We start from the raw sequence: 27,763 nt of genomic DNA, 5'->3' as shown, positions 1-27,763 counted from the left end.
AAGTTCACTATATGGACCCCTTATGTATTTATACATGTTGATCATATCCCCCCTTAATCTCCTCTTCTCCAGAGAGAATAAATTCAGTTCCTCTAATCCTAAGGTCCTCCATGCCTCTTATCAGTTTGGTTGCCCTTCTCTGCACTTTCTCCAGTTCCCCGATATCCTTATTAAGAACTGATACCCAAAACTGAACTGCATATTCAAGATGAGGTCTTACTAATGATCTGTACAGGGACAAAATGATCTCTCTCTCTCTGGAGTCCATGCCTGTGTTAACCACTTGCCGACCGCCGCAAGTACATTTACTGCGGCAGTCAGCCGCTCCTGGGCAAACCGATGTAGTACTACGTCGCTCGCCCAGGAGCCTGTAGGGGGTGAGCGCGTGCCACCGGTGGCGCGCTCCCGCCCCCGCTCATTCACAGGGATCCCCGCGTGTGTGACCGGCAGCTCCGATGTCCGCCGGCCACTCGCAATCTCCCGCAGGAGAGGCAGAAAGGCAGATGGCTGATGTAAACAAAACCCGCCTGTCATTCTCCCTGATGTAAGTGCAGAGACTATGCGATCCTTCTATGTAGGATCGTATGTCTCTGTGGTTACATCACAAGCCACACCCCCCACAGTTAGAATCACGCCCCTAGGGATACATTTAACCCACTGATCACCAATAAAGTTAACCCCTTCCCTGCCAGTGTAATTTTTACAGTAACAGTGCATATTTATAGCACTGATTACTGTAGTAATGTCACTGGTACTCCCAAAAGTGTCAAAAATGTCAGTCAGGGGTCCGATCTGTCCGCCGCAATGTCGCAGTCCCGCAAAAAAAAATCGCAGATCGCCGCCATTACGCGTTAACAAAAACAATAAAAATGACATAAATCTTTCCCGTAGTTATTAAACGCGATATCTTTTGCGCAAACCAATCAAAATACGCTTATTGCGATCTTTTTTTACCAAAAATATGTAGCAGAAAACAAATTGGCCTAAAATGTTAAAAAATTTAGATTTTTACATTTTTTTTGAGAATTTCATATAAAAAATGTGAAAAATATTGTTATTTTTTCAAAATTGTGGCTCTTTTTTTGTTTATAGCGCAAAAAACAAAAATCGCACAGGTCATCAAATACCACCAAAAGAAAGCTCTGTTTGTGGGGAAAAAAGGACATCAATTTAATTTCAGTACAGCGTCGCATGACCGTGCAATTGTCTGTTAAAGTCACGCAGTGCCGAATCGCAAAATAGGCCCTGGTCTTTGAGCAGCCAAATCCTCCGGGGCTTAAGTGGTTAATACAAGAAAGGACTTTGCTTGCTTTGGAAACAGCAGATTGGCATTGCATGCATTAAGCTTATGATCAACCAGAACACCCAGACCCTTCTCCAATATGGATTCCCCCAGTTCTACTACACCTAGTATGTACTATATGATGCATGCATATTCTTAGCCCCCAAGTGCATAACTTTACATTGATCAACATTAAACCTCATTTGCCACATAGTTGCCCTATGAAACAGTACATTGAGGTCAACTTGTAAATTGGAGACATCCTGTAAAGAAGTTATTCCACTGCAAAGATTGGTGTCATCTGCAAAGACTGAAATGCTACTTTTAATCCCAGACCCGATATCATATTTTTAAAGATATTAAAAAGTAAGGGTCCCAACACTGAACCTTGGAGTACACCACTGATAACTTTAGACCATTCAGAGTAAGAATCATTAACCACTACTCTCTTAACTCTATCTTTTAGCCAATTTTGCTATCCAATTACAAACCGATCTTTCCAAGCCAGTAGACTATACCTTACACATTAGCCGTGTGTGGGGGAACTGTGTCAAACGCTTTTGCAAAATCCAAGTATGCTACGTCCACAGCCACCCCTCTGTCCAAGGTTTTACTTACCTCCTCATAAAAAGAAATCAGGTTTGTTTGACAACTTCTGTCTTTCATGAATCCATGCTGTCTGTTGCTTAAAATATTTTTTTCCAGCAAGAACTCATCTATGTGGTCTTTTATTAAGCTCTCCAATATCTTCCTGACTATAGAAGTTAAACTAACAGGTCAGTAGTTACTTGGCAAAGACTTTGATCCCTTTTTAAATATAGGCACCACATTGGCCCTACGCCAATCCAATGGTACTATTCCAGTCCTTAACGAGTCTCTAAAAATTAGAAAGAAAGGCTAAGAAATGACAGCACTCAATTCTTTTAGGATGTGTGGGTGGATGCCATCTGGTCCAGGCGCTTTATCCACCCTTATTCTGTCTAAATATTTCTGGACCATATCACTTTTGAGCCATTGTGGATCATTTGGGGCTGTGTCAATACTGTCCTCATTATGGTCATGAGCTCCCCCAGGCTCCTTTGTATATACAGAGCTCAAGAAAGTATTTAATAAATTTGCCTTCTCTTTGTCCCCAGTCACCCACTCCTGATTATTTTGTAAAGGGCCTACATGCTCAGACCTAACCTTTTTACTGTTAATATATTTGAATAATTTTTGGGGGTTTGTCCTACTATCCTTTGCAATCTGTCATTCATTTCGAATTTTTGTGTCCCTGATTTCCTTTTTACATATTCTGTTATATTCTTTGTAACAATTAAACAATTATAGTGTTCCCTCGTTTTTATATTTTTTAAAAGCTCTTTTCTTTTTATCTATAGCTTTTTTAACTTGAGCCACATAGGTTTTATTGTTATAGCCTTTTAAACTTATTACCTATGGGAATATACTTTGCAGTGAGTTTGCATAAAGTCTTTTTGAAAAATTCCCATTTCTGTTCTGTGCTCATCGATGCCAATATTCCCTCCCAGTCTAAATCCTGGAGAGCAGCCCTCATCCTTGGAAAATTTGCTCTCTCAAAGTTAAGTGTTTTTGTATTTCCTGTATGCATTTTTTGCTTACAGCTAACCTTAAATGAAATCATGTTATGTATGGGCCATAATGTTGGGGAGCTACCAGAAGGCCTAAGTATGAATAGGGCCCCCAATGTTGGTGCCACCTGTCCCATTGCTGTAAAAGGGAGATGAGATGAGGTTCAGGTCCACCTCTACCATGGGTTTGAGTTGAGTCCTACATGTAGACAGGCACAGGTTCTCCTCCAACCTGTAGGTGGCCCTGTGCTATTGTCACAGATAGAGTGAAGTCTGTTGAGGGAATTGTTCCCTAATGAACTCTGGACAGCTGGCTTCTGTGAGATCCTGACAAATTAACCCTGCATGCTCTTGAAATCTCAGACGGCCATCTTGACTGGGAACCTTATACATAGGGCCTCCTGCATCATTCAGGTGCTCTTGGAGCAAGTGGTAGGTCAGGGACAGAGACCCTGCTGGTTAGGGAAAATGCATAGCGCAAGGAAGGGTTCCTGATGAGTAGAGATGGTTCAGGTAAAAGAGGAAAAGAAAACATCCTGGTATCTGGATCAGTAATGTGGGGCTTTTCTCAACAGAATTGCTGTCCCGGTACACCACAAACTGCCACCTCACCAAAAAGAAACCATACTGTACTGTTTCATAATACCATTTACAGCTTTATTTATAGTAATAAATTGATAGGATTTGTGTATTTTCAATGTTGCCCTCGAAGCTGCATGAAAAGACCTCCCGGCTGTATGGCACTTTTATTTTTTTTATTTTTTTTTTTCGTGTTAGTACGTGCCCAGCTTCTCTTTTTTCGACAGTAGCCCCATTAGCCCTAAAAATGGCTAAAAGTTTGATAACAGAATTTGTTTCAATGGGAGTCCCCTCTATGTTCAAGCTTACCGAATTTCAAACAGGATTTTCTGAACCTTCGCTGGATGAAACCTGGGCAGATTTACTGATCCCACTGATAGTTAATGTGATAACACACATGATAACAAAGGAGGTTTCTATACCCTAAATGAGGGTATAGATTAAATAATTTAGGTCTATGCTAGAAGGACAAGATTCACCCCCTACACGCTTTAATTGGATTTGCCGCTTTCTTCTGGTTCATTGAATTTTAGGCAGAATCTGCTGAACCCTTTGCGATTCAAACCTAGGAGAAGTTGAACTAAAAGGCAGCTTGGTAACTGTCTCCTAGGAATAGCTATGTGGAGGGTTAGGCCTGCTATATGGGATTTAAAGAATTATCAGAATACATGCAGAACTCATAATTCATTGCATTCATTAATCATTACCATACAAAGGCAAGGCATTACTTACCGGAACTTCCTTTTCACAGAAACTCTTGGCTTCCACTAAGGCGATGAAGACAAATGCAGTGAGAGAAGCGTCGGGGTCGGTGTTTCCGGTTCCTCCCTGCAGAGGCAGGATAACATAATACCATCCATACAGAATACCCAGACTAGGCAATTATCCTATTACACACTAGTGATGTCGCGAACCTAAAATTTGCGGTTCGCGAAAATTGTTTCAAGGGGACTAACACCTGGACTGTGGCATGCCGGAGAGGGATCACGCAAAAAAAAGTTCTTAAAAATTATAATTTTTTGATAGAGAGCCAATTATTGGAAAAATTAAAAAAAAAATAAAAATAAAAAATTTCTTTGGATTTAGCATCTGGGGGGTCTAAAAAGTGTACCTGTGAAGTTTCAGCTCTGTAGCATGTCCAGAACCCCTAAAAAACAGCATTTTTCTTATATTTTCAGGAATATGGCTTCTCTGCGGCTGGCTTTTACTCTTGCAGGCATTTAGCGGGCATTTTTTTAGGCAGGCATGTCATTTTTTGTATTTAGTGTCTGGGGGGGTCTAAAAAGTGTACCTGTCAATTTTCAGCTCTGTAGCATGTCCAGAACCCCTAAAAAACAGCATTTTTCTTATATTTTCAGGAATATGGCTTCTCTGCGGCTGGCTTTTTCTCTTGCAGGCATTTAGCGGGCATTTTTTTAGGCAGGCATGTCATTTTTTGTATTTAGTGTCTGGGGGGTCACAAAAGTGTACCTGTCAAGTTTCAGCTCTGTAGCATGTCCAGAACCCCTAAAAAACAGCATTTTTCTTATATTTTCAGGAATATGGCTTCTCTGCGGCTGGCTTTTTCTCTTGCAGGCATTTAGCGGGCATTTTTTTAGGCAGGCATGTCATTTTTTGTATTTAGTGTCTGGGGGGTCTAAAAAGTGTACCTGTCAAGTTTCAGCTCTGTAGCATGTCCAGAACCCCTAAAAAACAGCATTTTTCTTATATTTTCAGGAATACGGCTTCTCTGCGGCTGTCTTTTTCTCTTGCAGGCATTTATCGGGCATTTTTTTAGGCAGGCATGTCATTTTTTGTATTTAGTGTCTGGGGGGTCACAAAAGTGTACCTGTCAAGTTTCAGCTCTGTAGCATGTCCAGAACCCCTAAAAAACAGCATTTTTCTTATATTTTCAGGAATACGGCTTCTCTGCGGCTGTCTTTTTCTCTTGCAGGCATTTATCGGGCATTTTTTTAGGCAGGCATGTCATTTTTTGTATTTAGTGTCTGGGGGGTCACAAAAGTGTACCTGTCAAGTTTCAGCTCTGTAGCATGTCCAGAACCCCTAAAAAACAGCATTTTTCTTATATTTTCAGGAATACGGCTTCTCTGCGGCTGTCTTTTTCTCTTGCAGGCATTTATCGGGCATTTTTTTAGGCAGGCATGTCATTTTTTGTATTTAGTGTCTGGGGGGTCTAAAAAGTGTACCTGTCAAGTTTCAGCTCTGTAGCATGTCCAGAACCCCTAAAAAACAGCATTTTTCTTATATTTTCAGGAATACGGCTTCTCTGCGGCTGTCTTTTTCTCTTGCAGGCATTTATCGGGCATTTTTTTAGGCAGGCATGTCATTTTTTGTATTTAGTGTCTGGGGGGTCTAAAAAGTGTACCTGTCAAGTTTCAGCTCTGTAGCATGTCCAGAACCCCTAAAAAAAAGCATTTTTCTTATATTTTCAGGAATACGGCTTCTCTGCGGCTGGCTTTTTCTCTTGCAGGCATATATATCAGTGGTGGGTGGGCAGTGGCACAGTACACTCTCTGTGGACCTGGCAGCAGTCACTGGCACCCAGGCAACTGCAATTTAAAAAATATATATATATTTTTTTACTTTGCAAGCTGCTGTGCCACTTTATATATCAGTGGTGGGTGGGCAGTGGCACAGTACACTCTCTGTGGACCTGACAGCAGTCACTGGCACCCAGGCAACTGCAATTTTAAAAAAATATATTTTATTTTACTTTGCAAGCTGCTGTGCCACCTTATATATCAGTGGTGGGTGGGCAGTGGCACAGTACACTCTCTGTGGACCTGACAGCAGTCACTGGCACCCAGGCAACTGCAATTTAAAAAATATATATATATTTTTTTACTTTGCAAGCTGCTGTGCCACCTTATATATCAGTGGTGGGTGGGCAGTGGCACAGTACACTCTCTGTGGACCTGACAGCAGTCACTGGCACCCAGGCAACTGCAATTTGAAAAAATATATATATTTTTTTTACTTTGCAAGCTGCTGTGCCACCTTATATATCAGTGGTGGGTGGGCACACAGTGGCACTGCAGTGGGCACAGTACACTCTGTGGACCTGGCAGCAGTCACTGGCACCCAGGCAACTGCAATTTAAAAAATATATATATATATTTTTTTTACTTTGCAAGCTGCTGTGCCACTTTATATATCAGTGGTGGGTGGGCAGTGGCACAGTACACTCTCTGTGGACCTGACAGCAGTCACTGGCACCCAGGCAACTGCAATTTAAAAAATATATATATATTTTTTTACTTTGCAAGCTGCTGTGCCACTTTATATATCAGTGGTGGGTGGGCAGTGGCACAGTACACTCTCTGTGGACCTGACAGCAGTCACTGGCACCCAGGCAACTGCAATTTTAAAAAAATATATTTTATTTTACTTTGCAAGCTGCTGTGCCACCTTATATATCAGTGGTGGGTGGGCAGTGGCACAGTACACTCTCTGTGGACCTGACAGCAGTCACTGGCACCCAGGCAACTGCAATTTAAAAAAATATATATATTGTTTTTACTTTGCAAGCTGCTGTGCCACCTTATATATCAGTGGTGGGTGGGCAGTGGCACAGTACACTCTCTGTGGACCTGACAGCAGTCACTGGCACCCAGGCAACTGCAATTTAAAAAATATATATATTTTTTTTTACTTTGCAAGCTGCTGTGCCACCTTATATATCAGTGGTGGGTGGGCAGTGGCACAGTACACTCTCTGTGGACCTGACAGCAGTCACTGGCACCCAGGCAACTGCAATTTGAAAAAATATATATATTTTTTTTACTTTGCAAGCTGCTGTGCCACCTTATATATCAGTGGTGGGTGGGCACACAGTGGCACTGCAGTGGGCACAGTACACTCTGTGGACCTGGCAGCAGTCACTGGCACCCAGGCAACTGCAATTTAAAAAATATATATATATATTTTTTTTACTTTGCAAGCTGCTGTGCCACTTTATATATCAGTGGTGGGTGGGCAGTGGCACAGTACACTCTCTGTGGACCTGACAGCAGTCACTGGCACCCAGGCAACTGCAATTTAAAAAATATATATATATTTTTTTACTTTGCAAGCTGCTGTGCCACTTTATATATCAGTGGTGGGTGGGCAGTGGCACAGTACACTCTCTGTGGACCTGACAGCAGTCACTGGCACCCAGGCAACTGCAATTTTAAAAAAATATATTTTATTTTACTTTGCAAGCTGCTGTGCCACCTTATATATCAGTGGTGGGTGGGCAGTGGCACAGTACACTCTCTGTGGACCTGACAGCAGTCACTGGCACCCAGGCAACTGCAATTTAAAAAAATATATATATTTTTTTTACTTTGCAAGCTGCTGTGCCACCTTATATATCAGTGGTGGGTGGGCAGTGGCACAGTACACTCTCTGTGGACCTGACAGCAGTCACTGGCACCCAGGCAACTGCAATTTAAAAAATATATATTTTTTTTTTACTTTGCAAGCTGCTGTGCCACCTTATATATCAGTGGTGGGTGGGCAGTGGCACAGTACACTCTCTGTGGACCTGACAGCAGTCACTGGCACCCAGGCAACTGCAATTTGAAAAAATATATATATTTTTTTTACTTTGCAAGCTGCTGTGCCACCTTATATATCAGTGGTGGGTGGGCACACAGTGGCACTGCAGTGGGCACAGTACACTCTGTGGACCTGACAGTCACTGGCAGCCCAGGCAACTGCAATAATAAAAAATATTTTTTTTTTCAATTTATTGCAACAAGATGCTGTGCCAACGTATATATATCAGTGGTGGGCAGTGCACTGCAGTGGGTACAGTGCACTCTGTGGACCTGACACAGCACTCACTGCAATTATGACAGAGGAAAAAAAAATATTTTTTAAAATGCAAGGTACTGTGCCTGTGCCACCCGAAATGAGTGTGGTGTGCACACAGTACAGTCTGTGGTAGGTCTGTGGCCTCTCACACACAGCGGGCAGGCAACTGCAGTGTACAATAGATATATATATATATATATATATAAAAAGAAAAAAATCTATTACCTTACCAGCCCTTAAAAGGGCTTTTGGGGACACTATATATATATATATATATATGTATATATATAAATAAAAAAATCCTCAATTACCAGCCCTTAAAAGGGCTTTTGGGGACACTAGATAGATATAGATATATATATATATGAAGAAACAACTCAATTACCAGCCCTTAAAAGGGCTTTTGGGGACGCTAGGTATATATATATATATATATATATATATATATATATATAAAAAAAAAAAAAAAAACACAAATACCAGCCCTTAGAAGGGCTTTTTGGGGTGCTGATATTACAGCAGTAGTGGACCAAGAACACTGCAAGACCAGGAACACTGACTAACTGTCCCTAGCTTAACAGCAGCAGCAGCAGCAGCAGCTCTCCCTACTCTCACTACACACACTGCTTCAGAATGATCTAAGATGGATGCTGCCCTTGCTTATTTATAGGAGGTGGGAGGGTGTGGGAGGGAGGTATGCTGATTGGCTGGAAATGTGTCTGCTGACTGTAAAGTTCAGGGTCAAAGTTTGCCTCAATGATGTCTTATGGGGGGCGGACCGAACATCGCATATGTTCGCCGGCAGCGGCGAACGCGAACATGCTAAGTTCGCCGGGAACTGTTCGCCGGCGAACAGTTCTATACATCTCTATTACACACTGCCTGGGTCACAGAGTGATGCTCCGTGCAGGCGCTTACCAATCAGAATCACTGTGATCTGTTCTGGAAGCCCTGCAGAAAGAAGAGGGAGAAGCTGCACGTGTACTAACAGCTCATCACCCATGCAGGTTAGTATGGCGGGGACCGTGGGGTGGGGGTGTAATGGGTGGGGGGTTAGGGAGGGTGTGCGCTGTTAGTTCACCTTTTCATTTTTTTTCAGAAAAAGTGAATGTATACTTTATGGAGGGGCCATAATTTACCCTGTCTGTACTATGTTGGCAGATCTTATTGTCAGTTGTAAACTAGATGGGCACAACAAAGGGCTAAAGATCTCAAGGCTTGCATGTTGCATTATCTGCTAACACACTTTAAAAAAATGTTCCTGTATCTCCTAATCGCACATTGCAGGCCATTCTATAAAATAGAAACTGTCTATAGGGTCATATGTATAAATCTGCTCCAAAGAAACAACTGAAATATGATTCAGCCAGTAAATCTGTTGTTTTTCAACAGAAAAGCTCTCTTGCAGTTACAGGGATGGGGCAGACTATTTTACACTGACAGGGGTGCCTACAATGATCAGACTTAATTTATTTATGTAAAATCTTTATTCCAAAAGAAAAAAAACTGTTTGCTGTAATCTAGTATAATGTATTAGGAATTTGATTTCAAGTTGTTAGTGTATTTAAATCTGCTAGTCCATCCCCAGATTGGCAATGCTACTGTCCAAAGGTGCCCCGTGTGCTCCTTCATCCAAAGTGGGGGCACTTTAATACAGGAGGTGTGTTACTGTCCAGATCACCAAGTAAAAACAGAGGGAAACAAGCCTAAAAAAAGAACACTAATGCAGCCACCACATCTAATGATCGGTAAGCTGCAATATTTTACATTTTTGGCTTTGGGTTTGATACTGTTTAAAAGTTTTTTCCACTAAATCAGAAAAAACAACATAACTCACATGCACCTTGCATAAAAAATGTGAATACATTTCTAAATCTGCTCTACCCCAATGCTAATGGGACGCAAAAAATTAATTGTTTCTTAAAACTAAAAACCCTCATGTATGGAAGCCTTGCTTTTATTCTTGGAATAACCTTATATTTCTAAATTTCCCAACATACCACCATCTCTCCATGTATGACTGGAGCATCTTCCTTGAACACTCCATTAGGTAACTGCTTTTCGGTAAGGAGCCAATTCATAGCCCCACACAAAATGTTTTTTTCTATGTTCATTATTCTTGTAGCCATTGCAAACACTTTAACCACATAGGCGGTGAGCCTATTGAAGGAAAAAGATTGGATAAAAGAGATGGAGGGCAACACATGAAAAGCAAGAAAGGAATGTGATGAGATGTATGGAAATAGTTGGCCAAACTGTGACTTGATGGTCTTACCAAGTGCTGCCAGGTCTGTTAGTAAATGCAGAGTAGGAGTTTTCAGGTTTCCGATATGTCATCTGTTGGATGTATCCTAGAGAAGTAAGTATGAACATCCATGTTAGCTGAGCCTTTTTTTTTTTTTTAACTGGAGTAGCATGAGTCGACTCTTGAACATTCTAGGCCTACCTTGTTCAATGTTTTTAATGGCCTCTGCTCTGCGTTCAACCCCTAGTCTTTCCCACTGGTTGGTGGTGTCAAGGTAACGAGTGGCAATCAGAGTTGGCGTCATACTCATCATAATCTGCTCTCCACAACCAGAGGGCACAGTGATTAGATGTTTCAGTTTGGCACCATCAATGGAATTCTCCAGAGTTTCGCCAAGAAGACTCCCTGTGAATGTGAAGGGTACAATATATTTTACAAGGTCATAGAGTATGCAAATAGTATGTTTATTGCTATCAAAAAGCAGTTTACATTTGGGTAGATATGACCACCACCCAGTAACTTTGCTTTTGGTTATCTACTGCTACTATCTTACATGGACCTTATTTGTATAGCGATAAATCTTCTCGCTGTCCAATACGACTGCCTTGGCGGACGGTAATAGACCTTTCCATGAACAATGGAATGACAGTTGGATGGGGCTTAGACATGCAGTCAGGTCCCTAGTCACAAAGTGAATATATGTAGTGCCACTCCCATAGGAGCCACATGATTACTGTCCAGGTCCCCCACAGGCTTTGCCCTGCAGCCAGGCACACAGGCTTATTCACAGGTTTCTTCAATGACCAGTCTAGGGCTGTTGTTATTGTTGTTTTTATTTTTGGAGAACTTGGATAGGGTTAAGGGAATTAGGTGGGAACCTTCATAAACAAGAACTATGTACACTTGAGGACTTCGGTATTCTTCAGGACAGGCTATATGAAAGTTGGTGCTTGTAGCAAACAGTAGACTTCAGCTTTTAAGTAGTAGTAGTAGTAGTAGTAGTAGTAGTGTAAAACCTCTTTTAAGTAAAGATTAGCTAGACAAAGCTCTTCAGGACATAAGTCGGTATCCCCTTTAAACAGACTCACAGCTGACTTTTTCTAGCACCAGAGGGGTGGCAAAAGCACAAAGGTCACCAAGATCTTTCAGAATGTCTGTACTCACACAAGACTCAAGGAACATCTGGTTACGTCCTTTAAACTTCCAAGAACACCTTACACGAGTGTTACCAGACTAGATCTTCTGCAGACAGCTTCCCCTCAGTCAGCTTTCTTTAGCTCTAGGGTCTCAGCATCCAGGCCCTCAGGTCCCTAACCTATGTCCCCATGACAGCAGATAAGCAGCAGTGCCTGGGAGGGCTGGACTAATCCTCTTCAGAAAAAAGACTCAGAGCTCAGTGTGCTCACAGAATGCATACAGTTTCCCAGCATGCCATCAGAACCTGCCTCTCTGGAATAGGCCAGGACTGTATCAATATTCATGCTACCATCTGCATAGCTCCACTTCTATCATCCAGAAACTTCTCTACTGTAGATGCAGAGTGAGCTATTAGATCTAACTGACAGCAGCTGAGCACACTAAGCAGACCTAACTTTCAGATTGCAGCTTCACTGAGTACAGTAAGCAAACTATGCTTTTGCCTAACAAACAATAACAGCCACACTGACTATAGTGTGGCAATTAAATTTAGCTAAAACTAAACTTTTTTAAAAACAAAACTAATTCTAACTATCTAATTTCTAGTACCTATCTAGGAAGGTGTTACATATAGTTTTAGAGAGGAACACACAATAATGTTTCCTGGTTAAAAAGTGTAACACAAGTCATCTTGTGGTGTATGCTCTTAGACAGGACATCGTCTAGATGTCTAACAGGTTCAGTAAAAGACAACTGATAAATGAGGCCAGCTGGAAGTAGCAAAAGTATTTCCTTTCATGACCTTTGAGATAGGACCATGAACTGGATCACATATTTGTAGTCTGTGTACAGTGCTCATATACTTGAAGTCCTCTGATGAAACGCGTTAGGGCGGTGACTTGCGCGGTCACCCAGGCAAGGGTACGCTGCACAGCTGAGATCAGGAACTTCCGGAACGCTGACGAGCGGGCGGGAGACCGGATATCGCAGCTGTGGGCAGGTCTCACAAGGGTTTGATCTTTTGGATGGTCCGGATGTGATCACATAACCTTACAGGCTTCAATACAGAGATATCTGGTAAGCGTGTATATTTGGGTGTTTCACACGTGGTGAGGTGGAGGGACCTATTGAATACTCACGTCCCACACTGGAAACATATTTCCCACTGCGACCCCGCATGAGGCTCTGTTGGTGATGGACTTGTCATATTACGGACTAGATTTTACCCATTTATTCATTTTATGAGCGATATATGATCTGTTATATTACGGACTTTATTGTATTTATTTATTATTTTATGAGCAATATATGGTTTTATGTGAGACATAAGATCTTAGAGTTATTGATTCAGACTAAGGATTTTAGTTGCAGCGCTGCTTGTTCATATTGATTTATATTTATATTTATAATATTTTAATACGCACCTCATTTATGATAAATAGATAAAATAATTTTGTGATATCCTGATGCCGTGGGAGCTCCACAGTGGTGAATCACATGAGATGCATCAAAGCCAACACATTGGCCTTGTTATGTCTATCACTGTTGGTACTTTGACACATGTTGGGAGAATCTCAGAAGTTGAGAATACCTCAATGCCAAAATGGTGGCTCATCGATCACTTTACAAACAAATGTCCACTGTCCTCACCAATAACTGACCTTTGAAGCAAGGAGTACATGGAAGGGCAACACATGCAAAACAAGACCAAAGAAATTCCCAGCAAAACCGACCAGCCTGCTAACCAACTGAATTGTCCTGTATAACAGTATGCATTAAAAACTTTCCCAGGGCACAGGGGCTCCAAGGTGATTGGTGGACAAAATGGCACACCCCATGTAGTTCCCTCAATGGGTTTTGCTAACTTTGCAGGGGCTACACAAACACCATCTTCTATAAACAGAAGGGTCAGCCTTTTCTTGAAGATAATTGAAAATTTATAGCAGATCAGAAAACACACTACCAATAACATACATAAAATCTGGCAATCCACAATAAGTGTGGACCTCATCACAAATCTTCATGTCATTTCAGGAAAACCGACTTACCTTTTACACTAACGTAGGTCTGGGCTTCAGAGTTCGGAACAATATCAGTTGGTGGAGAAGTATCAATGGTGATTACCTGGACTCCAGGTGCTGTAAGGGTTTACAGATAAGGAAGACAGTTATTGGTTGTGAGTAGATGGCTCAACAAGTATAATAGAGGTAGGGGACAGGGAATGAAGATTGATAGATGTCAAGAAAGGTTCTGAAAACCTGAAGGCTGCTTATAATTAGGTGGATCCTAATAAATTTGTTGAAACTTAAAGTGGGACTTTTAGTTCTAGATTTGTTTTCTTGTGGGACTTTTTTTTTTTTTTAATTTTGGGTGAAAATGAAGAATGCCAGACTGTCTGTATGTCTGCTAGGGAGAATCATTATCACTATCTGTCTTTTTCGCCTGCTTTTACCGGGACAGAAGTGAGAAACATTACATTTTTTCTGAAACAGGCATAGTGGGGCAAATCTTCCAATGTTGACACCTGTTTCAATAACACCTGTCAAAGATGGCTTTTCTCTACCCTTTGGGAACATTTCCTTTCACGTCTTGTATCACTGGTGTAGTGGGGTGCAATAATGCACACAGTCAGGTGCAATATAAAACTTGTATTGAAGTAATGCAGCAAAAGTTCACAACAAACCCAGTGAAAAGACTGCCCAGTTGGGTGCACTCACGGTTTCCAGCACGTGAACAGAGTGGGTTCCAGCCAGACTGACGTCTGTAGAGGGGGGCAGTATGTGGCCTGGCTGTCTCATGCCCAGTCAGGAAGATGTCCTGAAGAGCAGCGACCCTATGCTTTCCCTCCTCTTACAGAACCTCCCCCCCCTGCTGGAACTGTCCCTAACAGAGGGGGTACCTGTCCCTACTCTGTCAACTTGCAAAATGGGTGCCAATCCTAGGAGCCAGGGCCTTAAATAGGCCCTGCCTGACCCAATATAGCTGCTCGAGACACATGGGGCGGCAGCATCCAATAGGATAGCTTCTCCAGTGACCCAGGAAACCATAGAGGAACCCTGTTTCTCTTGACTTCCTCTCCAACAACAGAGCCCCACTTGCAGTGGAGAATAGACTTCACCTGCAAACACAGGGACAGGAAATAAATCTCAAAATCTTTTCAGTGGGATTCCTGAAAACAATAGAATCCTGAGAAAAGTTCCAAACCTGTCCTGGTCTATCAAAAAAAAAAAATGATTTTGGTAGAAGGTGCCCTTTAAACTATTATGGAACAACGAGGATCATTACTAGTGCTCCTAACATGTTTTCTAACAATTCATAAAAGAAGAATGCCATGAAATATAAAGATTGTTATTTTGTGATTTTCTCAGTATCTTATCCTAAAAAGCCTGTAAGACATTCCATTTTTCAACTTGTATGACCTACGTTTCCAAACATGAAGCAGATCTACTGTATATTACTAGTAACGAGTTTTTCAGCATGTTTTTTCATGCTGAAAATGCCCCCCTCGGCTTATATTTGAGTCATTGGCTTCACTGTGTTTTTAAAAATGGCACCGCTCGGCGCCGACGTGTCACTGCGCATGTGCCGCATGCCCGGGAATAGCCAAAAGTGTTCGGGCTTTCCCGAGCATCGGCGGCGCATTTGCGGTGACATAGTATTGGAGCCGGGCGGCGCGATTTTGAAATTGAAAGCGCCTCACCAACAGGTACGTGAGACTCCTCCACAGCCCCTGCATTTCCTCATGCAGTGCTGCGGGCATGGTACAGGACATTCTTCTGTACCATGCCCGCAGCACTGCATCTCCTGTGTCATACCTGTACATACTGTGCCATGCCTGTACTTACTGTGCCATGCCTATACCTACTGTGCCATGCCTGTACATACTGTGCAATGCCTGTACATACTGTGCCATGCCTGTACATACTGTGTCATGCCTATACCATTACCTGTGCTATTCCTATACCATGACCTGTGCCATGCCTATACCATCTCCTGTACCATGACTTGTGCCATGACCTGTGCCATGCCTGTACCATGACCTGTGCCATGCCTGTACCATCACCTGTGCCATGCCTATACCATCACCTGTGACATGCCTGTACCATGACCTGTGCCCTGCCTATACCATCACCTGTGCTCTGACCTGTGCCATGCCCTTACCATGACCTGTGCAATGCCTATACTATGACCTGCGCCATCTCCTGTACCATGCCCGCAGCCCCTGTTTTGTGTCTCATGGTGGTCCAGTAGCTGCTGCATTTCCCATCCTAGGCTTATACTCGAGTCAATAAGTTTTCGCACTTTTTTTGTGGTAAAATTAGGGGTCTCGGCTTATATTCGGGTCGACTTATACTCGAGTATATACGGTAAGCCCAAAATTCAAACTGTAATATATTGCAGCTTACTGGTCCTTAGATATGGTGGCTGCATTTGTTTCCTTTTTTCAGTTTTTATTTTATTTTCACATGGCAACCCCCCCCAGTAATGCACCTCCTATCCTACGGGTGACAATGCTCAATCATTGTTCTTTATCTATGGAGGAACAGTGTTGTCAACATAGTTTTCTCTTATTTTTTAGATTTCATTCACCTCCCTCTCTTCTCATCTCCATAATGTAGGGTGGAGATGGTTTGTAGTTATAAGAAACTAGCCAGGAAAGCGGATTACATTGCTTAAAATATCAGTTCCGTGCAAAAAAGACACAAGGATGCTACATTTCTGGTATGGTCTGGTCAGGAGTTTTTCCATAAACAATTGTACCAGCAACGGTAATGTTGCACATTGGGATGCAAATGAATCCTGCACAGACACGGTGCTTTCCCAAGGATTGTTTGAGAAAGCACGTAGCCTAGTGTGAAGCATGTTACAATAGAATTTATTCCTGCTGGCTATTTTAATAAAAGAAGAATATTATTTTGCATCTTGGTGTGATGCATTCCTCTTGCTGGTACAACTGACTGCCTCGGCGAAGACGAGCCAAGCCAGCACTTGAAATTTGATTGTGGAGTGTTGAGCCTGATCTTATATGGAGCGGCTTGTGAAATATTTGACAGAGGAATTTTTCTGTACCTTTCTGTACTTACAGGAACTGTTTTTACCCTGAAAAAATATGCAACCACTCACCACCCACCGACTTGTACTGATGATCATACCTTATCTGACCAAGTTGAATGATTGTTGGAAGTTTTCTTTGGTATACAGTATCCTGGACAAGAAGGTTATTCCTGACTATGCAATGCAATATGTTCGAAAATACATAAGTACAGCGCTAAAAAAAATACATAAAGTGATCATATATATGAACATTTATCACACAGAACCATCATATCAAATAGGTGTGAACTATAAAGTTCATAGAAGAGGCAACATGGAAGTGTCAACATGGAAGTGCCAACATGGAAGTGCCAACATGGAAGTGTCAACATGGAAGTGTCCATAAAAAATCCAAGTTCCCAAGAGTGCTTGGAATGAAGAAACAGATTCCACTAGCTACCAGCGAGACAATCCCTCCACCACAGATAGTGATATTGCGCTTACCAGAAGCTGTGGACCCAAGCATTATACGGCAAATGAGTCATACAAGCAGGGATGATTAACATCAGCTATGGAAGCCCCAATCGCTCAAGGAGTCTTCAGTGTGGATAAAATCAATATATCAATTCTGGTAAGGTGGATTGATTTTATCGACACTGAAGACTCCTGAGCGATTGGGGCTTCCATAGCTGATGTTAATCCTCCCTGCTTGTATGACTCATTTGCCGTATGGTACTTGGGTCCACAACTTCTGGTAAGTGCAATATCACTATCCGTGGTGGTGGGATCGTAACGCTGGTGGCTATTGGCATCTGTGTTTCTTCATTCCAAGCACTCTTGGGAATTTGTATTTTATATGGACAGTACCCTGTTGGTATTATGTGGACTGCCTCTTCTATCAACTTTATAGTTCACACCTATTTGATATGATGGTTCTGTGTGATATATGTTCATATAGACAGTATATGATTACTATATGTATTTTTTTGTTAACACTGCACTTGCGTATTTTTAGTTTTATGCAATTTTTGTCAATTGTGGTGTTAGCAGCTTTCTATTCCTTTCATATTAGCGTGGTAATTATTCTTTCTATTCTTGAATGCAATATGTTGTACTATTATGTCACATTTTTCTATCCTTTGGTGTAATTTTGATGATCTATTTGTTTTTTTACTTCAGTATGCTTGTAAAAAAAAGACTGGCATTTGCCTTTTACACTTATATTCATGATATTGCCTTTCAAGTCCCTTAGGGGATTCTCCATTTGTATTATGATCATTTAGGGTTGTTGGCAAGACACTTGTCTGCATGTACCACTCAGTTCCATCTAATTTTTGATTCAACCACCACAATTAAGGACTGGCATGCTGTAATATATTACACTTTTCCATGCTCTTCCTTCACACAAATAGTTTTAGCTTCTGTACTGAGCATCAAACAGCCACTAATGACCTGTGGTTGGCCTAGAAGTCTCCCACTCTCCTCACTTTTATTTGTATTTTTTCATATTTGTTTTCTCTTTCGTATCTTCTTATTACTTATTTTCCCCCTATCCTTTACCATAACCAGCTGGCTCCTTCATATCTTCAACCTTTCTCCTTCTGCCTTTGCTATGTACTCAGTACTGATGATTCACACTCCAAGGACATCCATTTATCTGATGTGAGCCTATTTCTGATGTAAGAAGCCTTTCCACAAACAACAATGGCTAATGCATTTAGCGTTTTATCTCTTAGTAAAAGAAAGAAAGGTTGAATCCAATAAGAAGAGTGTCAATATCGATAACTCACTGCCTTCTGAGCGTTGGGGGTCCAGGATGACACTCTGAATACTTTTAAGAACTTTTACTCCTTCAGGCTGAAAGCAAAAAAAAAAAAAAAAAAGATAAATAATTGGTGATTAAGGGAAAGTAGACCAGGGTATTAAAACTGACCTTCACCCGAAAGAGAGTCTCCTGTAGGTGTTACCTACAAAGGCTTAAATTTAAAAACAAAATTCTAAAGTGTAGTTGCTTATAAAATCAGTTCTCATTATCCAACTCCTCTTAATCTTGAAGATTTGTATTGGTTTTTGGATCCCTGTTAGAGGGAATTTCTTTTAACCTCTTTCCTGAAGTCAATGGTCACCCAAAATTGAGCAGAAACAAATTGCCGTTATAATTTGATACACTCACCACGACCTTCAGTTGCTTGATCACTCCATCGGTGGCGAAATAGTCTTTGACTGAAGCTTTGATTTCTATGGTAATATCTTCAATCACTAAAGGAACAATGACAAAGGGGAGGATCAGGGTCCCTCTAGGTTCTATTTTGACCACCTGACGGAAATTGCCATCTCGAGTTGCTGCGCTGCACATCTTCTCATTGTAGATCAGATCCACTACAGCCTACGAAAAACAGATGGATAGAACATTTCAAAGCTAAGGAGTGACGGAAAATCTTCCCTATTGGGTCACAGACAGAAATAAAAGCCTGGCAGAACCAGCTATCGCAAAGCCTACAATTATTAAGCATCCTTCTTTTGAAGCCTCTGTGGTCTTTTGGCACATTTCGCTTAAGATATAAATATTTGATATAGAAAAAGAGGATTCCAAAACTTTGTCACAGAAGTGGTGGGTTTTTGACAGGAAGTGAAGTGAAAACATTTCCCAAATGGAGCAAAAGTACTGCAATAAAAATCTGCACCCCCAAAAAATTTCAATGCACTAACAGGTGATGCTCATCAGCTTCCATGTGTTTTTTCATCATTCAGCACAATCAATTTTCACAGTCTCTGTTGTTTTTTAATAATTTTCTTTTTTTTTTTGTAATTTTTCTTTTTTTTATCCACTTGCAGATATAAGTAGTGGGTTCCTGGGTTAGGTATTGCAGTTATATAACTGTTTTAATTTTAATTATTTATTTATATTTTATTTGTGATTCACTTGGCCGGTTATAATATATAAATCATGCAAACCATAGATCAAACATTCTTAGCTAGGGTTCCTCCAGAAATTTCCAGGGGTTCTTTTAACTGTGGCTGATTGACCTCCCATTTATTAGTGCCTGCATAATTTTAAGACCAACATCCACTTAGCAGAACCAGTGGCATGGCACCAATGAACTTTTAATCTACCTGTAAGAGTGGCATTCTAACCAGGATAGTATTCCTCTTTTCCCGACTTTTCTCCATATAACTCATATTAGAAGGGGTTCCCTGTGACCTGGAAACTCTTTAAAGGGTTTCTTTGGGGTAAAAAGGTTAAGAATGGCTGCCAAAAAATGTCTGTGTCACTCAATTTGAGTTTCCTATCATATTACATCATTTTATAGGGACTGGTGCATTTTTTGTTTTTGTTTTTTTGGTGGGGTGGGGGGGGGGGGTGTTAACATTTTATACCCGTGGGATGTTATACAATTGTATGGCGCTTTGTATCTTATTGATTTCGATTTCATACTTTTGGTGGTGCAGATATTTGCTGCTGGTAGATACGCTTTTTTCGAGTGTGCTTTGCATCTCATGTCATTGTTCCCTTTGTCTGCACACTCAGTGGTGCTGGTTTGGGTATCTTTTCAATAAAGATCCAAAAAGGTTTCTAACCTTTCCCCACTCTGTCCAAGGCTAATATATATATATATATATATATATATATATATATATATATATATATATATATATATATATATATATATATATATAAATAAAACTAGTAAATGTTATTATTGCCAGCTGGTCCACTCTTTTCTGCAATTTTTTTTGCCCCCCTTGAATACACATCCAGTTCATCACTGAGACATATGGACCACACAAATACTAGGTTGACAGGAGTTTCTGTTATGCCGTGCAAAACCAGGTATAGCAAGCAGAATCTTTATGCTAAATATATGATTGTGCTGGTATGCATGGAGCATGTTAGAAACTCCATCTGCTTGCTATGCACATGTTTTTATGGAATTGCATTTAGAGCTTGGAGTGTCATTAACCTGATTTTGGTCCAACACCAGTTGAGGACACTGGATGTGCTACACATGCCCAAAAAGAAATACAAAGGATGTGTGTAGTACCTCTAGTTCTTCTGCTCTCTGCCGCATCGCCTACTACAGTTTGCACAAGAAAAAATGGGAACAATATGGGGCATATGTCGGGACTTTTTAGGTACCGTCTTAGACTAATACTAGTAGTATCACATTAATACAGTGTTTTGTATAAAAACATTTATTTAGAATGCAAAATTTATCCAAGAAAAAATTGACAACAGGACAGGAGAACAAATAATACATATAAAATCAATAATGGATGTCAAACAAACATAATCCTCATGTCTTGGAAATGGAATCACCGGGAAGTACCGCTGGGCCAGATTAATCCGGTACCAATCTGGTATTTCCTTAGGTGTACCACAACCCATAATATACTATAATACCGGTAGGCACTTTTTTACCAATTATTACCCAAGGCTTTGAGATTCTATGAGGAGTCCAATTCCCCTCTTTTTTCTATGGACAATATGGGCCTAATATGGCCATTTATTTACCTTGATTTCTCTGATTTATTGTTGCCCATAGATTATTTGGATCTCACATTTGCCTCGGTTTCTGGGTTACTACAGGCTGTCAATGTCCGCCTGGGGGGCTTGGTCGGTCCCTGGCGTGCTCCTCTCTCCTGTTCTCAAACCAGCAGCCATTCAGGTGGGAATATTCATGCTCTTTCCTGGCTCCATTGTCTATATGATGTACTGTGATTTTTATGAATATTGACTATAATGTTGTTTAAGAGGTAGTACGCACAGGGGTTTCATTTTCTGAACCCCTTGTGCGTACTGCAATTAAAGATGCTGTTAAACTAAATTATGTAATCTTTTGAGTTAATCTCCTTTGTAATAAATTTTTGTCTCAATTGTTCTGCAGTTATCCTCTTGAACATCTATCTGCACCCCTGTACCCCCGAAGAAGCGATTCGTACCGCGAAACATGTAGGGTAGTGGGTTGTGGTACACCTAAGGAAATACCAGATTGGTACCGGATTAATCCGGCCCAGCGGTACTTCCCGATGATTCCATTTCCAAGACATGAGGATTATGTTTATGTTTGACATCCATTATTGATTTTATATGTATTATTTGTTCTCCTGTCCTGTTGTCAATTTTTTCTTGGATATATTTTGCATACTAAATAAATGTTTTTATACAAAACACTGTATTAATGTGATACTACTAGTATTAGTCTAAGACGGTACCTAAAAAGTCCCGACATATGCCCCACATTGTTCCCATTTTTTCTTGAGTAAACTGGGATGTGGTACCTTCAACTTGCTAAATTTCTACTTTTTTCTTTCAAAGATTTTTATTAAGAGATATCAATACAGGTAACAACTGTAAAACGAAACATTTCGCTTTTTGTAAAGGGGGTAACAAACTATGTGCACCGCTTAACAAAGCATTACATGGTAAAATAACATCTTCAGTAAAACAAGGCAATACAGGTACCAAGGCTCCAAGGAAGAGGAGGCAACCGGCCTAGATAAAGAACCAAAACTTCGGGGGAGATTCACCCAGTCCCGAGGCAACCCCAATGGGATCAGAAGCTGTTACCAAGGGAACTGGAAGAAGCCCCACAGCGCAAATTATTCAACAGGTAACCAAGGAGCCTAAGAAAAATAATACTGTCTTATAATGAGTGGAAAGCAGCTTGAGCAATTAATAAGACTACAAAAGCAAAGGGCATAACCCGAAAGCAGACTGCTTTCACCTAAATGGAGTGGAGAACATCAGTATTGGGTATACCCCTAACGAGCCCTGAACTGAAAGATAACTGAACCCAAAGGAAACCCCTAAAAGCAATCTGGATGAAGATGTATAAGAACTCATGTGAGCGGTGAGGAGAACAGGAAACAAGAGGAGAGAAAAGAAGCAAAAGAGAAGCCAAAGAAGAAGAAGGAGGGAAGAAAGGAAGAACAAAGGAGGCTACATATGCCCTGGAGGTCTCACGAAACAACAGAGAAGAGAGATGATTAAAAGATCAGGGAAGTATTTGTGTACTTCGCCCAAGGTTCCCATGTAATCTCAAACTTCTGGGAAGTATTCAAGAGACTACTAGCCAGTTTTTCTTGAGTCATGATCCAAGATATCTTTCTTTTCAGCAGAGTGAATGAAACTGTGGAGGATTTCCATGCTTTAGCAATAGTCAACTTAGCTCCCAGTAACATAAAGTGAATCAATCGCTTTTGGGATTTAGAAGCCTCGGCCGGTGCAAAGTTCAAAAGAGCTACGTGAGGGGATTGTGCCACCGGAACTCCAGTGACTTTGCGGATTAGATGGAAAACCCTGTTCCAGAAACCCCTGATTTTTGGACATTCCCACCATAAATTTCTACTTTTATGAGCCATTTCGATATACATACTACAGTTTGCAGGCAATTCTTAGCTTTGAAAATGAGGCCTTGATTTGCTGTGTGCATACAGCAGCTCTAGCAGCTGCTGCTGTTAAAAGATAACCATCTGACAAACTGTTTATCAACAATGTTCAGATACAAAAAAAGAGATAGAATGTAATATTATTACGTTTGTATCTATGTCTGTTTCAATAATTGGCAAATCAAAGGGATGAGCAACCTGACCAGTAAAACAGTTGTTTTTTTAATTTAAATAAAATGCTTCTTTTTTTACCCCTTATTAACCCTTAGTTTACACTAATCTGCCTTAAATAATACCTTCTTCCCCTTCTCCCTTCAGCTATTTTTCCCACTTGTTTAATACTATCTCATTAACCGTTATCATTTCAACTTTTTTTTTCTTTTGCTTGTTCATTTTATTTTGTCACATTTCAAAAAAAAGTACAAAATTGAGAAACAAAAGTGTAAATAGCTTTAGTGGAAAGAAGAAACAGGGGAGAGAGGCACCAGACATCCTTTGTCAGCTTTGATGGCTGAGAAAGGAAGCACAGAATCTTCCGAATTGCATAGCAGCTTCCTTTGTGGCTCATGGCATTTTACAGTGGCAGGGATTTCTTACAGAGGCAGCGACCCATAGCAGCAGCTCTAATGACCCCATTCAAGAGCTTCACCAAGCAGGCTCATCCATCCATGCCCTGGACTAACATCCTCTGTGCTAGGCTCTGACCATGTTTACACTTGTGAGTGCATTTGATTTGTTTTTATTTCCTATCTAGTAAACTAACTTACTACACCATACAGCTGTTTTTCTTTCTACAGAAGCCAGTCCCCCAAACCTGTACTCAGGCCCTGACTGGCCAAAGGGCACAACTGGCCAGATGTCCCAGGGCCAGGACAAGGGGTGGACAGAGAGGGGGCACGTGCCCTGGGCACAGTTGGTGTAATGTGGAGGGAGGGGTACCAGTAGCGTTGCTATCGTTGGGCCTTCAGCCTCTTCCCTTCTTCAATTGCCAGCACCTGCATCATCCCTTACCGCCTGTCATACTAATGAAACAGAGTCAGGGAAGCTTCCCCTAGGCTCCTCCTTGACTTTGATGTGCCCTGTGAGAGAAGATGAGGAGTAGCCTGGAAGGATGAATATCTCCTGCCCCAGCATTGAGAGCTGTGTATGGAGGTAATGGCAGTGGACTTTGATCGATGACAGAAGAGTAAAGGAGAGACGGTATGAAGGGATGTGGAGGGGAGGGATGTGGAGGAGAACAATCATAGAAAGGTAGAGTATGCATTGATAGAAAAGAATGATAGTGACCAGAGAGGGAAAAAAAAGAAGGGAGATAGAAGGGAGGTAGAAGGGAAGGAGAATGAAGCGTGGCAAGGATGAATGTAAAGGAGAATGTTCAGGGTGCAGAGCAGGCATTTATGGAGCACAAGGCTATATATATATATATATATATATATATATATATATATATATATATATATATATCTAAAAGACATCAAGAAACCAGTAATTGTCAATATTAGTAATTAGGTTTAAAAAATAAAATAAAATGGGCTGCTCAATCTAAAATGCCCAGGCCAATTTTTATCAAAGTAAGTCCAGTCCTGTCTTTACTAGAGACGACAGCCTGGTTCAGCCATTTTAATGTCTCTGATTGTCCAGTAGAAATGGGAGAATGGTTCAGGCCGAACATTGGCTGTTCGCCCATTCGACGAACACCCATATTATCGAGGCGTTCGACCGTTTGTTCGGCCCACCGAATAACCACAATGCACTGCGCTGCCGCACAGTGCATTGGAAGCCCTGATTGGCTGAAGCAATAAAAGCTTTGTCCAATCAGGGCACAGAGCACTGTCAGGGCCATGACTGGAGAAAGTAATGATGACTCTATCCAATCATGGCTCACTGTTCTTAGTCCCGCCCCACACTATAAAACTATTCTTTCAATAGTAGTAGTAGCCATTTGTAGTGTGATATTGGCGTGGAAAGAGATAGAACAGGGCTCTGTTCAGTGCTGCTAGGGAGTTAGTGTGCTATAGTGTGCTATTCTGATTCTATTGTCAGTGTAGAATATCAGTTTAGTGTGAATCTAGTGCATAGTTCAGTCAGTGTGATTACTTAAGTTGTAAGTGTGTTTTACTTAAAGCGGAGTTCCACCCAAAAGTGGAACTTCCACTTTAGGTAGTTCTAACCCCCTGACATGTCATTTTTTTTGGATGGGGGAGCGGGTACCTAGTTTTGACAGGTACCCGCTCTCACTTCGCTCGGAGCGCCGCGGCGCCCTGAGCGGAAGTTCTCCTCTCTCCCTCCCTCCCTGCAATCTTCTGGGACATGTCAGAGGTCCCAGAAGATTGCCGGCCAATCACGACGCATAGCGCAACTCGCGCATGCGCAGTGCGTACCCGGCTGTGAAGCCGCAAACTGTCACAGCCGGGCACCCACATCAGTGATGCCGGCGCCACAGAGCAGAGAGGGAGAAGACGGCGCATCGCTGGACCGTGGGACAGGTGAGTGTGTGGATAGGCTGGAACTCCGCTTTAAGTTGTGAATCTAGTAATAGTTCAATTTGAGTGTAGTGAGTGACCATTAATTTTTACTTTAGTGTCAGTTTTTTTTGTCAGGGCATATTTACTCCATTATAGTTCAGTGCTTAAGTGCACGTTTAACACAGTATATTTCTGTGCGTTGCGGGCTGTTTAACGCAGTATATTTCAGTGCGTTACTGCATGTTAAACACAGTATATTTCAGTGCGTTAGTGCACATTTAACTCAGTATATTTCAGTGCGTTATGTACCGTTTAACGCAGTATATTTCTGTCTGTTACCTGCCATTTAACGCAGTACATTTCTGTGTGTTATGCACAATTAACACAGCATATTCTTGTGCTTTCCTGCAAGTTTAACGCAGTATATTTCTGTGCTTGACTGCACGTTTAACGCAGTATATTTCTGTGTGTTACTGCATGTTTAACGCAGTATATTTCTGTGCGTTACTGCGCGTTTAACACAGCATATTTCAGAGCATTATGTGTCGTTTAACACAGTATATTTCTGTGCTTTACTGCACGTTTAACGCAGTATATTTCTGTGCGTTACTGCATGTTTAACGCAGTATATTTCAGTGTGTTACCTGCCATTTAACGCAGTATATTTCTGTGTGTTACTGCATGTTTAACACAGTATATTTCTGTGCTTTACTGCACATTTAATGCAGTATATTTCTGTGCATTACTGCATGTTTAATGCAGTATATTTCAGTGCGTTACGTGCCAATTAACACAGTATGTTTCTCGGCGTTAGTGCACATTTAACGCAGTATATTTCAGTGCGTTACAGGCTGTTTAACCCAGTATTTTTCTGTGCGTTACTGCACGTTTTTAACGCAGTATATTTCTTTGTGTTAGTGCACATTTTACGCAGTATATTTTTGTGCGTAACTTCTATCCAAAGTCTGCGGAAGAGATTCCAGAATTTATCCAAAAAATCCCTAAGGCTCCATTCACACCTGGGCGTTTTTGAGCGTTTTTCAGCTCCAAAAACGCTAAAAAAAACGTTCCAAAACGCCCAACAAGTAAAACCCCATTCATTTAAATGGCCCCTGTTCACATCTGAGCATTTTAACACCTGAAGCAAAACGCCTGTAGCTGAAAAAAGTACATGAGCTTCTTTTTGGGCTGATTACCAGCGTTTTTGATAGATGTTAATGCCTGCCTCCAAAAACGCCTGAATATCGAGGTAAAATTGTGGTAAAAATCGCTGTAAAAAAATGCACGAAAACGCTACGCTCAAGTGTGAATGCAGCCTAATATTGTTCCCAGTGCACTACATTGTGGCCTCATCATACAGAATGGCTCCCCAAGCCGTTGTTTACAAAATAAAGAAAGCTTGCAGGGAAAATGTCATTTTTATGGCTTATAAGGCCCCTTTCACACTAGTGCGACTTGTCCCGCGATTTTGGACCGCAAAATCGCATGACAAGTCGTTTTCCATTATTTTCAATGAGCCCCATTCATATCAGTGCGACTTGAAATGTGTTGGGATTCAAACCCCAAACACCAGAGCTGTAAGTGCTAACCATTTTCATACATTGTAGAAACAATAGAGCTTTACATATTCCATTCCAGTACCTCGATTTCCTCATCTATATAACTGTACAGGATGGCCCGGATCTCCACTTGCTCATTGCGCACGACGGAATATGGGAGACGCAGGTCAATGAAGAAACTTTTCCTCACAAGCATTTCAAAGGGTTTAGCGACACAAATACCTATGAAGAGACGATGATGAGACAATGTACAAATGGATGAAGGAATTGCGTTAGGTTGGACTTTCGCAACCATTGTTATAGGCCAAAGGCAGAGCCAATACAATGAACTGTAAATTATATATCATGTAACCCACAACACATTGAAATAATAATTTCATAATTTGAGATATACTGTAAAAGGGTTTCCAGCATAATTCCCTCTTTTCAGAATATATCTGTGTAGTGGTTAAACTATGTTTGAAACCGCCATATTCCCTTTAAGCATGCACCTTCATTTGACGTGGTGGCAGATACCTGAGTTAGGAGAGAGGCTGATTGCCGTGAATTCCCAAGTAGTGATGGACTCTGGTAAGTTGGCATTGATAGTCTTTGATGCATACCTGAGACAGACAAATGGAAACCATTAAATATTCCTGTACAAAGTATATTTGATTTACAATTGTAATTCTTTCAAGCTCCTG

The 27,763-nt window shown here is 41.2% G+C and overlaps 1 protein-coding gene across 1 annotated transcript in view; it reads right to left on the bottom strand.

Annotated features, from left to right (window-relative positions):
- Positions 1-27,763, bottom strand: part of LOC309553290 (complement C3-like) — a 183,753-nt gene that overhangs the window by 48,670 nt on the left and 107,320 nt on the right. The window contains exons 19-27 of the mRNA XM_082254303.1: positions 27,597-27,682; positions 27,163-27,302; positions 18,840-19,052; positions 18,457-18,523; positions 13,681-13,770; positions 10,697-10,900; positions 10,526-10,601; positions 10,251-10,410; positions 4,183-4,278 (exon numbers count right to left, since the gene is read on the bottom strand). Of these exons, the coding sequence (XP_082110429.1) occupies positions 4,183-4,278; positions 10,251-10,410; positions 10,526-10,601; positions 10,697-10,900; positions 13,681-13,770; positions 18,457-18,523; positions 18,840-19,052; positions 27,163-27,302; positions 27,597-27,682 (1,132 nt within the window). The remainder of the gene's footprint in view (positions 1-4,182; positions 4,279-10,250; positions 10,411-10,525; positions 10,602-10,696; positions 10,901-13,680; positions 13,771-18,456; positions 18,524-18,839; positions 19,053-27,162; positions 27,303-27,596; positions 27,683-27,763) is intronic.

The sequence above is a fragment of the Pelophylax lessonae genome (genome assembly GCF_965119305.1).
Source record: "Pelophylax lessonae genome assembly, chromosome: 4".
Lineage (NCBI taxonomy): Eukaryota > Metazoa > Chordata > Amphibia > Anura > Ranidae > Pelophylax > Pelophylax lessonae.
This window is presented reverse-complemented; position numbering and strand designations above follow the sequence as displayed.